At 38.6% G+C, this 14,824-nt stretch overlaps 1 protein-coding gene across 1 annotated transcript in view; it reads left to right on the forward strand.

Annotated features, from left to right (window-relative positions):
* Positions 1–294: 294 nt before the first annotated feature.
* The window catches only part of PLEK (pleckstrin), a 32,500-nt gene continuing 17,970 nt past the window's right edge, over positions 295–14,824 (forward strand). Inside the window, exon 1 of the mRNA XM_012475606.3 lies at positions 295–515. Coding sequence (XP_012331029.1) covers positions 474–515 — 42 coding nt within the window. The 5' untranslated portion in view covers positions 295–473. The remainder of the gene's footprint in view (positions 516–14,824) is intronic.

The raw sequence follows: 14,824 nt of genomic DNA on the forward strand, positions 1-14,824 counted from the left end.
ACTCAATTAGGAGTTAACTATGTTACGTTAACCAGATGGTTCTAAATTTCTTGGCATTTTTATTAGGCATTTCCAGGATCTCAAGAATAATCCCTAATCAAGACAATTTCCACCAACAAGTTTTTCTTGTTCATCTTCCTCTTCCTTTAATCACTTCTTTTTCCCTTTAAAAGAGTGATTTTTTGTATGGTAGTAAGAATTTACCTTAGGTAACTATTCAACCCAACTGTGGTTTTAATAAGTCTTCTCCAGCATTAGCAAAGAATGGGTGGTTTTCTCTGCAGTTCCTTATTCTGATCTTCCACTCCAGTGAGGGGAAGAGGATGTGATCATGCGACCGCCAGCAGAAGGGAAATTGTGAAAGCGATCCGAGGTACAAAAGGCAGCCCACAGCCACCTCAGTGCGCAGAGGAGGCCCAGCTGCTGAGAGGAGGTGACTGAGAGTGACCTTTGCATCTGCCTGTCCAGCCAGCATGGAACCAAAGCGGATCAGAGAGGGCTACCTTGTGAAGAAGGTGAGCAGAGGTGCCATTTACAAGGTTGTCACTGGCCATGGGCTGGGGAGGCTTGGGTCCAGCTCCACGGGCTACCTGCTCATCTTAGGAATGTTTCCTGCTCATCCATTGGGTTGAAATAGGAGAGCGTGGTAGCACATAGAATGTTGGAATGGGGTTAGGAAAGTGGAGATACTCATCCAGCCCCGGCTTCCTTACAGTTTGATTTTATGGTCTGAGAATTCCAGATGGCATGGTCTGGAAGGTGGGGGTCTAGGCTAACTCCCTCCAGATTTAGAATATCTTTTTTAAGAGCCACACAAATGTGTTCTGTCAAAAGATATACTCCTCTCCAATAGAGGTTATGTGGAGAGACTATTCGTTTTTTTATTTAAATCCCCCTTCCCCTCAGTTATTTTGTTTTGGGAGGGAAGGGAAAAAAAGTGATTAAAGAATTGGTATAATAATACAGTAATTACAGGTTATTTCTTGGGCCATCTTCTTGGAATTGACATGTAAAAAAACCTCATCTTTTTTTTTAATTGGGCTGACATCTCTTCACTCACAATTTTTAGTAAATTTGCATAATGTGACAGCGAGGTGGTAGATGCACTATTTTAAAGATTAGTGTACTGAAAAAGGCTTAGCCTTCCTGGTATGGTATGAGGAATTTTCTTAGCACTGTTGGTCTTTATTCAGATGCTGAGTGTGTGCTGTGTTGTTGTGGAAGCTCCCCGGGATGTGAATTCACACATAAGTGACTCGGCATCCTGTGGGCCACATCTGTACACACAGATATGCTCACAGTAACCTTAGTGAGTGGATTGTTTCAGAACTGAGCTGAATGTAGTGGCTTCCTTCAGATGCCTAGCTTTTTAATTGAATGAACAGCAAATGTAAGTTTGTTTTAGGCCATTCATTGGTTTCACGTTTTAGCCTGCAACGTTCTACCTGTAAGGGGGGTAAAAGAGCACACATTGCTGCCTGCTTCCATTTTGACTTCAGGCTGGAGGGACCTTAGGTCATCTGGCCCAATTCCTCCATTTGCAGAAGAGGAGACAGACCCAGAAGGCTCCGCAATTGCCCCAAGTCACATGGGTGTGACAGTTGGGACCAGCAACTCCTTCTCTGATGCCTAGGTTTCTGACTCATGGCACTGACCTTTGTTCATTACTCCAGCATTTTCTTAAGGAAAATTTATTCTAAGTTAGGATTTGCAGTGTATTTGTGATGGTGAAAGTTCTGAGTTGGTACTGGAGAATAAGTGGGCCCTTAGCTGCTAATCTCTCTAGCCAGCTGTACTTTGAAACATCCTTTGGAAAAGATACGCATATATGTAGAGGCATAAAAGATTCCTTGCAACAGGCGCCAGTAATAATTGGTGAGATCTAGTAATAATGAATGTTGACTTATTACTTTCCTGATCACTTGTGCTAGTATCCTGAGAAGAGCAAGTGAATGGAAACATTTCTGCAAGTTTTTGTTTGTTTTTTAAACAATTAAAAATATATTGCAATGAAAATTGCTGTTATAAAACTTGTATGCTCATATTTTAATCTCCCTAAATTACAAAAATATGAAGACTAAATTTCAAATAAGTGAAGCTGTCTCACTAAAAAATGGGGATGATAGAGTCAGGGTTGTCAAGCACCTGGGATTTAAATTAAAAAATACTTTTTAATTAGTGAGAGTAGTTCTCTCAGATTATAAAAGCCAATCTAGAAAATGTACCTGGAATTAAACAGTGAAATTTTTTATATCTCCATAATTTTCATGTTTACAAGTTACATCTTCCATAATTTTTGCATTTTTCTCTGGGACCTTTTGAATACTCCCTGATATAATGCATTAAGATTCTCTTTTTATTTTTTTATTCTTCTAAAACTTGTATTTTAGGTTCCGGGGTATATGTTCAGGTGTGTTACAGAGGTAAACTCCTGTAACATGCATTTGCTGTACAGATTATTTTGTTACCCAAGTACTAAGCCTAGTATCCAATAGTTGTTTTCTCTGAAGCTCTCCCTCCTCCCACCCTCCACTCTCACATAGCTCCCAGTGTCTCATTTGAGATTTTTGAGAAATGTTTGGTCCAGAAATATTCCCTTTGTCAGCTGCAGAACTAAACCTAAAGACAGAATTTCCCAAGAAGGTATTAAAGTTCTTAACTTCTTTAGGCATCAAATTTCCTTCAGTAACTCATGTATGGGTTAAAAACTGTATATGTCAGGAACGTGTCACATAGCTGGTGTCACATTAGCTGCATAAGACACTAATTATTCGTATCAGCATCAATATACATTTCAGTAGTTAGTGGGGCCTCTCCTAGATGTTAATGGGAGTATGTACTGGTTCCCGGGTTGGTTGCCAAATTAATCATGAAGGAAGGGCCATAAAAATCTTTGAAAAGACTGTTAGAAGCCTTGGCTATGGTTTTTGATGTTAAAGCGTTAAAAAAAAAAAAAAAAAAAAAAAAAAACGAATCTCCCTCCATTCACCTTTTTCTCTTATGCAGTTCAAGATACCTGGGTAGTAACAGAGAACATCTTTGTCCTGTGTCTTGTTTTATGGAATAATTTTATTGTAGATAAGATGTTTTGGGTGGGAAAAATACAGCATTAGAAAATGCTAGTGCAGGAATTTTGTCAAGTCAGAAATCTTGGAGTCAATAATGTGAAGTGTAAAATGTTTCTGCTTTTCTTCTGTGTAAGATAACTGTTGACATTTCATAATCCAGATTTCCTCTTTTGCTTCCTGATTAAGATCTCTTAATAAAGACAGTGGTTAAGACGGGAAGGGAAAATACATGATTCTGTCATTTTCCAGCTTTTTTATTCCAAGTAACACCCATGTCTCTTTTCCTCAGAGTCTTTCTCCTTACTTTTTTGTTTTAAAAAAGAGCACATCTAGCCCACCATGGAACAGTGAGCTGCTATACAAATATGACCTCATTTAATCCTAACCACCCTAGGTGATCCCCATCTTATAGATAAGAAAACTGAGGCTCACAGAGAATAAGTGACTCGCTCACAGTCAAACAGCTGGCAAGAGGATGACCTAGGATTAAAATCCAGGCCTCCCTAAGAGCAAAGCCTACCATCTCATTGATCCCAGGCAGCATTCTGAAAGGGAGGCTTACCCAGCCTGCAAAAGAAAGGTCAGATGAACTCACTAGAGCCAGAGTGAGGCATGAACAAATTGTATTGTGGCAAGATTGGGTTTAATAACCTCAGCCTCCCTTCCTCTCTGTTCAGGGGGTTTCTTTCTGGGCAATAAATATGTTTGGAAGGTCCTTGAATACTTAATACTGAATTAGATATATTCATAATTATAGCTGGAAAAAAAAAAAGAGGAGAAAATTATATGCTCTGCATAACCTAGACTCCTCTAAGCCATGTCTCAAACCAGCCTCATTCTGAGAGGTTTATGTCGTTTCCAGGACAACCAACCCCACAAGCACTTGGCACAGCAGGACTGACTCAGAAAGCAGCTGAGGGATTTGGATGTCTTGTAAGTCTGGGAGAAAGCGTAGGACTCAGGGTAATGGGAAAAAGAAGAGCAAGCAGCAGGGACAGGAAAGAAAAGGGCTGCAGAAAGCTGTGGTAGAAGCGGAAATCCAGGGGCAAAAGAAAGAGCAGGAGAGTCAGGGTCCTGGCCCAGGAGTTATATCCTGCGTCTACCTTGTCTTCTAGGTGGGGTGAAATAATCTCAAGTGATTTGCACCTACTGGTTCATCATCATTGTAATAGCTAACGCATGTGGTGTTTACTCTGAAACAGGAACAGTTCCAAGCATTTCATGCCTTAATGCATTTATACAGCATGCTTATGACAACTCTGCAAAATAGGGAAAATTATCCTTACTTAACAGATGAGGAAATTGAGGTACAGCGAGGCAAAGGGCATTGTCCAAAATCACACGGTTAATAAGTGGCAGAGCTGGTTTGGAACCCAGCAGTGTAGCCCAGCATCACACGGAGCCTAACCACTTTCTATGTGGCCCTCGCAGGCTTGTATTGAAGTGACTTTCTTTTCCAAAGCACTGTCACGATGATGGGTGGTACCCAGGAGAACCTTATGCCAGAATGACTCTGCAGTGTTGCCTGCAAAACCGTACTCTTACCTGTCTCTATGATCGCCATTTTTCAAATGTCTGCTACGTGCTGGCCACTGTGCTGAATGCTTTATGCATATTGTCTTGTTTAATCTTCACAATAATGGGGAGCAGGTACTCTGTTACTTTCATTTTACAGGTGAGGAGACTAATGCTTGGAAAAATTAAGTAACTTGCCTAAGATTACAGAGCCTGGAAGAGGCAAAGTTGAGATCTGAACTTAAATCTAAGCCTCCAGAAATCATGCTGTTAAGCATTCTCTGTGCCATTTCTGTGTTGCTTGTTTAATATGTTTTCACTGAGAAATTTTCCAACCTGGAAGAGTTCACTTATGTAAAAGATATGCTACTAAACAGACTAGTTCCTTTGCCTTCAGTGAGTTTATATAGGCACAAAGCAACCATTTGTTTGGAACATTATGTCAGTGATTTGATGGATCAGGTTGGAAAACTAGATGATGTGATTTATGCTGTAGCTGACATAAGGGCTTAATTGAATGCAACATCAACTTAAAATAACATGTCCCATGTGAGAATAGATAATAGTAGCTGACAGTTCTGCTTTAGATACGTAGTTTTGATCACAGTGTAATTTTCCTTTGAATTCCAGCCATACATACATCAGTATGTGAAAAGAGAAATTTGAGGGAAAGGGGAAGTTAAAAGAGATGTTTTCACTTTGTGGGGAGTATTTGAGAGGAGTTCTAAACACAAATATCCTATCGCCCCAACCCTTATCCACTGGTTGTGGCTTCTTTCCGTGATGCTGGGTGTACACAGAAAGACACACCTCAATTTGTGCATTCGTCACACTGACCCAGAGGTCACTCTCTCCCATGTGAGATTGTGAACTATTTTAGAGCAGAGACAGAGTCTTGTTTGGTTTTGTTTTTATTTATTTTATTTTATTTTATTTTATTTTATTTATGTATTTTGAGATAGAGTCTTGCTCTGTAGTCCAGGCTGGAATGCAATGGTGCAGTCTTGGCTCACTGCAACCGGTACCTCCAGGATTCAAGTGATTCTCTTACCTCAGCCTCTCGAGAAGCTGGGACTACAGGCAAGTGCCACTATGCCCAGCTAATTTTTATATTTTTAGTAAAGATGGGGTTTCACCATGTTGGCCAGGCTGGTCTTGAACTCTTGACCTCAAGTCAAGTGATCCACCCACCTTGGCCTCCCAAAGTGCTGGGATTCCAGGTATGAGTCACTGCGCCTGGACTTGATTATTTTTATACCCCAACAACCAGGCCACTGTTGGAAGCATAGTAGCCATTCTATCATTATTTGATGAATGAACGTGTCCCAAATAAAGAAACTTGCCTAAAATAGACTCATTGAGACCAAAGAATCAGGATTCTACATTAGAGTAACTTTTTTAAGTCTTAAGCAAAGTAATTTCAAGGGAGTAGTCATTTTTAGATGATCATGTAGAATATATTTCAAAATTTATATTTTTTGGCTTTCAAGGAAGCTAAGGATTGGCAGGGACACCTGGAAATAGAAGACTAAAGGGGGAAAGGAGGGACAGTGGGCTCCTTGGAATAGATGGGTAGGATCTCAGGGTAGAAAGAGATGTTACAGATTTAATCCAACTTCTCATCTGTGGCTTGCATTTCTTTTATTCATCTGTTAACAAGCATGCTTGAATACTTCTCTTGTTAGGGAACTCACCAATTAAATTTTCTCCCTTAAGTTATGCAGAAAACTGTTTTCCTAAAACCTCCACCTGCTGGGACTTCAAAACAATCCAGGTGTTCACACCTGCTCTGCCTGTTCCTTTATGGGCTAAAACCTAGCCAGCTTCTCCAATAGTTAGAGAGATGATACCATCTTGGTGCTCTGTTTCAAACAGACTCTGGTTTCTCTGCAGCTTTGAGGTCTCTTGAACTCAATGTAGTTCTCCAGGGGCACCTGATAAGCATAGAACTGTAAGGAATAGGTACTGTTTAATGAATGATTACTATATGCCAGATATTAATTTAAGCAATTTACATGAATTGTTTTCATCGCCCAACAACCCTAAGAAGTAGATATCATTGTATCCGCTTGCTAGATGGAGAAAATGAGGTTTAAAAACTTGCTCAAGGCCATATTACTAGAAAGTGGCAGAGTTGGGCTTTGAGTCTGAGCCATCCAGTGCCAGAGCCCATGGTCACCTGCAGGCTATGCTTTATTTAAAGACAGAATTATCATTTTCCTTGCTTTGGATATTACACTTCTATTTATATGACCACAATTGAGTTTAGGTTTTTTTGACAGCACACATCACACTGCTGACTCATAGAGCTCCTTTTTCCCCTCACGCTCATTTTTCCACACCTTACAAGTTTTTTAAAAAAATATTATTAAAGAGAAAGACTGTATTTTATTTAATTTTAATTTTCATTTTTTATTGCTGTTGAAGCAATCCATTATATTTTATTGGACCCAGGTATTTATTCTTTTGAGAATTGCTTGCTTATATTGTTTTCCCATGTAAAAAATTGTGAGAGTTTATATATTTCTTATTCTAAAGAGTTTTAAAAAATTAAAGATATTAAATTTTAATCATATGATGATACAAATATCTATGCATTTTCATTTGCTTTTCAGTTGTGGTAGTTTTTTAAATATAGAGAATTTTATTTTATTTTTTTTCTTGAGATGAAGTCTCACTCTGTTGCTCAGGCTGGAGCGCAATGGCATGATCTATGCTCATTGCAACCTCCACATCCTGGGTTCAAATGATTCTCCTGCCTCAGCCTCCCAAGTAGCTGGGACTACAGGTGTGCACTACCACACCCAGCTAATTTTTGTATATTTTTTAGTAGAAACAGAGTTTCACCATGTTGTTCAGGCTGGTCTCGAACTCCTGGCCTCAAGTGATCCACCCACCTCAGCCTCCCAAAGTGCTGGGATTACAGGCATGAGCCACTGTACCCAGCTGAGAAGTTCATTCCTAATATGGTTAAATCTCCCATTCTTTATGATTTCTTCTTTTGGTGTCATGCAATGTCAGACTCTTAGGTGCCAAATGATACCAGTCCCATGATGATGAACAGCTATTTACCAGAAAACTTTAAAACTGACTCAGCATCCCATTGTGGACATGTACAGGTTTTGGCATATAATAGATGAAAACACACATATACTATACACACACAGACACACACAAACATAGCATATGGAGGTGTATATACATATATATGTGTGTGTGTGTGTGTGTGTGTGTGTATGTGTAAATATATATATCTCTGTTAAAGTGAAATAGCTAGCTAAGTGGTCTAAAGAAACTGATCCAGATTCCAGAATGACTTAATGTTATGCAAGAACCAAAATGAAGATTGCATCAGAGGGGAAGGGAAAGAGCATAAAACTGAGAATCAGGAGACCTGGATTCTAGTCTTAGTTTTACATTAACTGGTCAGATGTATTAGGCCAATCACTTAACTGGTCCTCCACTTTTCTATCAATATGGTGACAGTGCTGGTAGATGATCCTAAATTCCTCTGTCATTTGGACATTCCATAATCACACTTTCAGGTTTGGGTGAGCATCAAGTGGGTTGGGGCCAGAAAGGGGAAAATGTAGAGATAGTCGAGGAGAGGTGCTGCCAGGTTGTCCAAGAGAAATCGGTAGCTGCAGTAGCGGCAAAGAGGAGAGAGAAACCTCCCCAGATTCCATCACCCTGACCTTACTCAGCACTATCAGGCCTGGAAGAATGTTTAAGCTTTCTAAGTGGTCAGATTTCTCTTGTTTCATAAAGTACAGTCCTCTTCATTGTGTATAATGACCCTGAATCCCAAATGACACTTCCTCTTCAGAGTCAGACCCCTGAGGCTGCACTTGAATTAGAAAAACGTAAACTCATTTTGGACAGTTGGCTCCAGAGGCTTTGTCTACTGAAGGTATGCAATGCTGGCTTAGCTCTACCGACGCATCCCAATTTCAAGGTCGAAAGCCCTGAGTGACGATGACAGTTAATAATCTCACCTAGTGCTGAGGTTGGATACTAAATTTTAGGTTTAAAAGGGATTCTGGCAATCATCTAGTCCAACTTTTCATTTCTAGCTCTGAGAACATGTATTTCTTTTCTTATTTCCAGTTATTTAAAAAATTCTTTATTAACTAGCTGTGTCTATGTATTTCCCTAAAAGTATATTCTAAATTGTAATACATAGCAGAGTCATATGTTATTCACTCATTTAATAACTTTCCCAAGTTATTTTAAAAAGTCAAACCCACAGAAAAATGGGAAAACTAGTACCATTATTCATATACCCTTTACCTAGATTAATCAATTGATAATGGATGGGCATATTTACTTCGTCTCTCCCTATCTCTATATTTCTAATAAATACACACACATATCATTTTAGGTTGAGTTAGTTGAGAGTAATTTGCAGACATCATGCTACCTCACTCCCAAATACTTCAGCATACATCTTCTAAGAAAAAGGACATTTTTCTATATAATCAAATGCCATTATCACACCTAAGAAATTTATTACTGATAAAATGCCATCATCTAATACACGTTTTACATTCAACTAATGCCAGATCACTCAATAATATTCTGCATAGCGGATTAAAATCCACGATTTGATCAAAGACAATTCATTGCATGAATATGCTGTTTTTCCAGTGACTAAGTGAGAGAAGTAACTCATGTGGAATAGTTTCCTTCTATAGAAGCAACTTGAAGGGTGGTGTTATTATAATCACTGTATACCCCTCCATGAAGTTAACTAACAGGACCTGTAGTCAACAACGTTGTTTTTTAATTGAAGGATAACTTACATACAATAAGGTACACAAAGTGTGTCATAATTTTTACACACCTATGCCTCATGTAAGCAACACACAGATAAAGATGGAGACATTTCTAGTATACCATAAAGTTCCATTGTTCCCTTCCTAGTCTATCCTCCCATTCTCAGTAACGATTATTGTAACATTTTTCATAAGCTATGCCTGTTGTTGAACTTCATATGAATGCAATCATACTCTAAGTACATGTTTTGCTTGTTTGCTTTTCACTCAACACCTATGAGATTTATTTATGACGTACCAGGTGCTAGCGATTCATTTTTTTCAAATTGCTAAGTTGTTTTCCATAGTATACATTTACTATGTTAATAATGAATTTATGTATTATATTATATTATACACTTTACTTATTCATTTTTGGCTACTATGAATGAAGGTGCCATGAACATTCTTACATGTAACCTTTGTGGCGATATGCATTCATTTCTCTCGGATTTTTGCCCAGGAGTGAAATTGCTGGTGCAAAGGACACCTATGTGTTTAGCTTTAGCATAAAACCTCCAGATATTTTTTTTCTGAGTAGGATGTGATATTCTGCACTCCTGCCAGCTATGTACAGGTGTTCCAGTTATTCTCTCTCCTTGTCAAGTCTCATTCTTCTCTGTCTTTTAAAATGTTAGGTACTCTAGCAGATGCGTAGAGATATCTTACTATGATTTGAATCTGCATTTTCCTGATAAATGTTAATGTTGAACACTTTTTCATAAGCTTTTGGATGTTTTCTTTACTAATTTACCTGCTCAATACTTTCTGCCTGTTTTAAAATAGGATTGTTTGTACTTTTCTTATTGATTTGCAGGAGCTCTTTGTATTCTAGATATGTTTCCTTCAAATGTAAAACAGAAAGGCATTTGACTGGAATTATTTCATGTGTTGGCATAGTGTCTTATCTCGCTCATTTTTAAAAAGGGAAATAATCCAGTGTTAGTCTGGAATAGTTATTCTGCCCATGCAGAAAAGAGATAGGGTGTTTTAATTTAGAAAATAATTTTAGTAACTAGAACAAAGGAAATGTTTGGACAAGCAAAGTGATAGTCCCACAAGTATTTATCTTTGCATAAATAGTCTTCCTTTTGGGCAACTGGACCTTTATATAGAGGCCCTTTGTATTTTGAGATAAGCAGCAGGGTCTCTTGGGAACTGGATAATTCTATTTTGTGGTAGTCATGATGGGGTGACATCATGGGTTAAAAAATAGACCTTTGCCAAAATTCTCCCAAAATATAGACCAGAAATAGAGACTTCCCTGTTTTAATCAGAATGGCCAATTTATTGCTAAAGGGGCAGCTGGCATGAACCCAAACTGAAAACATTTTAAGTAAGGACTTTCTTAAGGGCTACATTGATGTGGATAGCCTCATTCTGGCATTATAGATCTTTTGCCAGTGGTTTTCATACAACTTAGCCATGCCTGCACATAAGACTGCTGCCTGAGTTTCTTTTTGACATTCATATTCAGATAAAATCTGATTAGCCCAAGGGATGGAAGCAAATTCAGGGTTCATGCCACCACTTATGGCTGCTTTGCCCATGGGAGACACGGCTGTGGGACACTTTTCCACTGAGACCAGCCTCAGGCATCCACTACTACTCAGTCTGAATTGACACTTGAGATAGATTCTACTGGCCATTCTTGAACTGAAGTCAGTGGGCAGGTTTGGGAGCAGTAAACAAACCACAGAGAATCAGCCTGAAATGTATCAGATGGAAAGTAGAGATTCATGAGGACCTTATGGGCTGACTGTGGATGTATATACATTTTATCTAAATTTTAAAAAATTCCTATAGAATGACAGTTCTCCTCTCCCCTGAAGTCATCTTTCCTGCGCAGCCTGGTTGTGCAAACGTGGACCACCTTCCTCCACCCCGGCCAAAGCTGTGCTACCTATTGTCCTGTGGAGGTCCATAGAATCATTTTAGGAAATATTGTCACACTTATTGTGTCTATTCTTATGTTAATTATCTCATTATGTCTTCTTTATTCAGTCTTATCTATTCATTAATACATAATGTGATTTAATTTTTAATTTTTATTTATTTTAAACATTTTAATTTTTGTGGGTGCATAGTAGGTATGTATATTTATAGGGTACATGAGATGTTTTGAAACAGGTATGCAATGCATAATAATAACATCATGGAGAATGGGGCATCTGTCCCCACTAAGCATTAATCCTTTGTGTTATAAGCAATCCAGTTACCCTCTTTTAGTTATTTTAAAATATACAATTAAGTTGGCAATAGTCACGCTGTTGTGCTATCAAATCATAGGTCTTGTTTATTCCTTCTGTTTTCTATTTTTTGGTACCCATTAACCATCCTCACCTTCTCCTACTCCCCTACTTCCCTTCCTGGCCTCTGGTAACCATCCTTCTATTCTCTGTGCCCATGAGTTCAGTTGTTTTGAATTTTAGATCCCAAGGATAAGTGAGAACATGTGATGTCTTTCTGTGCCTGGCTTATTTCACTTAACATAATAATCTTCAGGTCCATCCATGTTATTGCAAATCACAAGATCTCATTCTTTCTTATGGCTGGATAGCACTCTATTGTGTATATGTATCACACTTTCTTTACCCATTCATCTGTCAAGGGACACTTAGGCTGCTTCCAAATCTTATCTATTGTGAACAGTTCTGCAACAAACATGGGAGTGGAGATATCTCTTCCATCTACTGATTTCCTTTCTTTTCAGTATATACCCAGCAGTGAGATTGCTGGATCAAACAGTAGTTCTGTTTTTAATTTTTTGAGGAACCTCCAAACTGTTTTCCATAGTGGTTGTACTAATTTACATTCCCATCAATAGTGCACAAGTATTGCCTTTTCTTCACATCTTCATCAACATTTCTTATTGCCTGCCTTTTGGTGAAAAGCCATTTTAACTGAGATGAGCTGATATCTCATTGTAGTTTTGATTTGCATTTCTCTGATGATCAGTGATTTTGAGCACCTTTTCACATGCCCACTTGCCATTTGTATATCTGCTTTTGTGAAATGTCTATTCAAATCTTTTGCCCATTTTTTGAATGGATTATTAGACTTTTTTCCTCTAGAGTTGTTTGATCTCCTGATATATTCTGGCTACCAATCCTTTGTCATATGGGTAGTTTGCAAATATTTTCTGTCATTCCGTGGGTTGTCTCTTCACTTAGTTGACTGTTTCCTTTGCTGTGCAAAAGCTTTTTACCTTGATGTGATCCCATTTGCTAATTTTTGCTTTGGTAGTCTGTGCTTGTAAGGTATTGCTCAAGAAATCTGTGGTCAGACCAATGTCCTGGAGATTTTCTCCACTATTTTCTTATAGTCATAATGTCATTTTAATTACAACCATTCATTCCATGAATTATTGATTGAACACCTGGCAATATTATGGTGAAGTAAGTTCTTGCCCCCCTGGAACATATAGTTGGGTGGCAATAGTTGACAGAGTGTCTTTACACACTTTACATATAAAACATATGCATACATATATTTTTAAAAATATATATACATTGTATAATGCATATGTACATTGTTCACATATAAGCATATTGCATGCATTATGCACTTATATATATGTATTTTATACGTGATCTAAATCTCATTAATACTTATTATGCTTTAAGATGGAATTATTATCTCTCTCTTAGAAAAAAAAAAAAAGACCAGGCACAGTGGCTCATGCCTGTAATCCTAGCACTTTGGGAGGCCGAGGCAGGTGGATCACAAAGTCAGAAGTTCGAGACCAGCCTGGCCAACAGGGTGAAACCCCATCTCTCTAAAAATACAAAAATTTAGCCAGATGTGGTGACACATGCCTGTAATCCCAGCTACTCAGGAGGCTGAGGCAGGAGAATCACTTGAACCTAGGAGGCAGAGGTTGTAGTGAGCAGAGATCGTGCCATTGTACTCCAGCCTGGGTGACAGAGCAAGACTTCGTCTCATAAAAAATAAAATAAAATAAAATAAAATAGAATAAAAAACTGTGCCTCAGGAAATTAAACATTTTACCCAAAGACATGTACAACTAATAAGTGGTTGACATGAGGCTCAAATGTAGGTTCAAGGTTTGACCCCAAATCATGGCGTACACTCAGGCATCCTAAATACTTCAAGCATCATTGTATGACATGTCATCCAACAATGGAGGAGGCCTGCAAGTGTGAGGCAGGCCAGATTCTTTCCAACTCCAAACCTCATTCTACCTGAAGAGAAACCAAAGGGAGGTGTGGTTCCTCACAAATACATTCATACAGAGCCTCAGAGCCTCAGCTTTCCCATTCATTACTCCAAATGGCAACTGGCTAAATACTTTTGACTCTTCCCTCATTGGGACGATAGTGATACCAGTTCATTATCATTTTCCAAGAATAGAGAGGATGAAGGAGCAGCTGTTTATTGTGTTGGAAACTCAAAACATGGAAGACATTCATACATGACCATCTCTCAAGATATTTAATAATATAACCTCTCGTTTGTAGAGCACATTCAAACTTATAAAGCCTTATCCAAATTATTTCACTTTATACATACCAGGAATCGCTACGGTAGTCATTCTTATCATTTGAGTGCCGGGAACTGAGCCTTAGAGAGGGTAAGTGGCTTGCCCAAGTGTGGGAACTAAGGAAGCAATAGAGCTGGCTGGGCATGGTGGCTCGCACCTGTAATCCCAGCAGTCTGGGAGGCCAAGGCACTTGCGGTCAGGAGTTTAACAGCCTGGCCAACATTGTGAAACCCTGTCTCTACTGGAAAAAAAAGCACAAAAATTAGCTGGGTATGGTTATGTGTACCTGTAATCCCAGCTACCTGGGAGGCTGAGGTGGGAGAATTGCTTGAACCCAAGAGGCGGAGGTTGCAGTGAGCCGAGATCATGCCATTGCACTCCAGCCAGGGTGACAGAGAGAGGCCCTGTCTAAAAAAAAAGAGAGAGAGAACACTTGAGCTATATCATCTAAGATTCAGCCAGCCATCTCGGCAGTGTTACTAGAGCTTATAAGTGAAGGCAAATTTGGGGTAAAACCAGCTTTTATTTACACCCATCTTCAGTGAGTCAGATTAATTGGTTTGCAGACCATATTTTGGAAGGCACTAGGAAAAGAACTTTCTACATTTTGACTTTAGGATATTTAATTCTTTCTCCAATTCTAACTAACCCTCCAAGAATTAAAATGTTCTAAAACCCTTAAAAATAAAAACCCTTCCAACCAAACACCAATAATTATCATTTTTATATTTTTTCTCCTCAAAATAGTCAGTTAAACATGTAAAAATAAATGAAGACCTCAAAAAAAAAAAAAAAAAGAATTGTAAGATCATGTGTAAGATGTATTTTCAGAAGCAAGATCTTCCGGCAGTTCTTACACATAGTGAGGGTGAGAATGTTTCTGTGAGGTGGCTCCTTTGTGGTTCTTGGTGATGTGAACCAGG

Source organism: Aotus nancymaae, unplaced genomic scaffold, assembly GCF_030222135.1.
Source record: "Aotus nancymaae isolate 86718 unplaced genomic scaffold, 86718_ANA_hifiasm-v0.15.2.pri h1tg000057l, whole genome shotgun sequence".
Taxonomy (NCBI): domain Eukaryota; kingdom Metazoa; phylum Chordata; class Mammalia; order Primates; family Aotidae; genus Aotus; species Aotus nancymaae.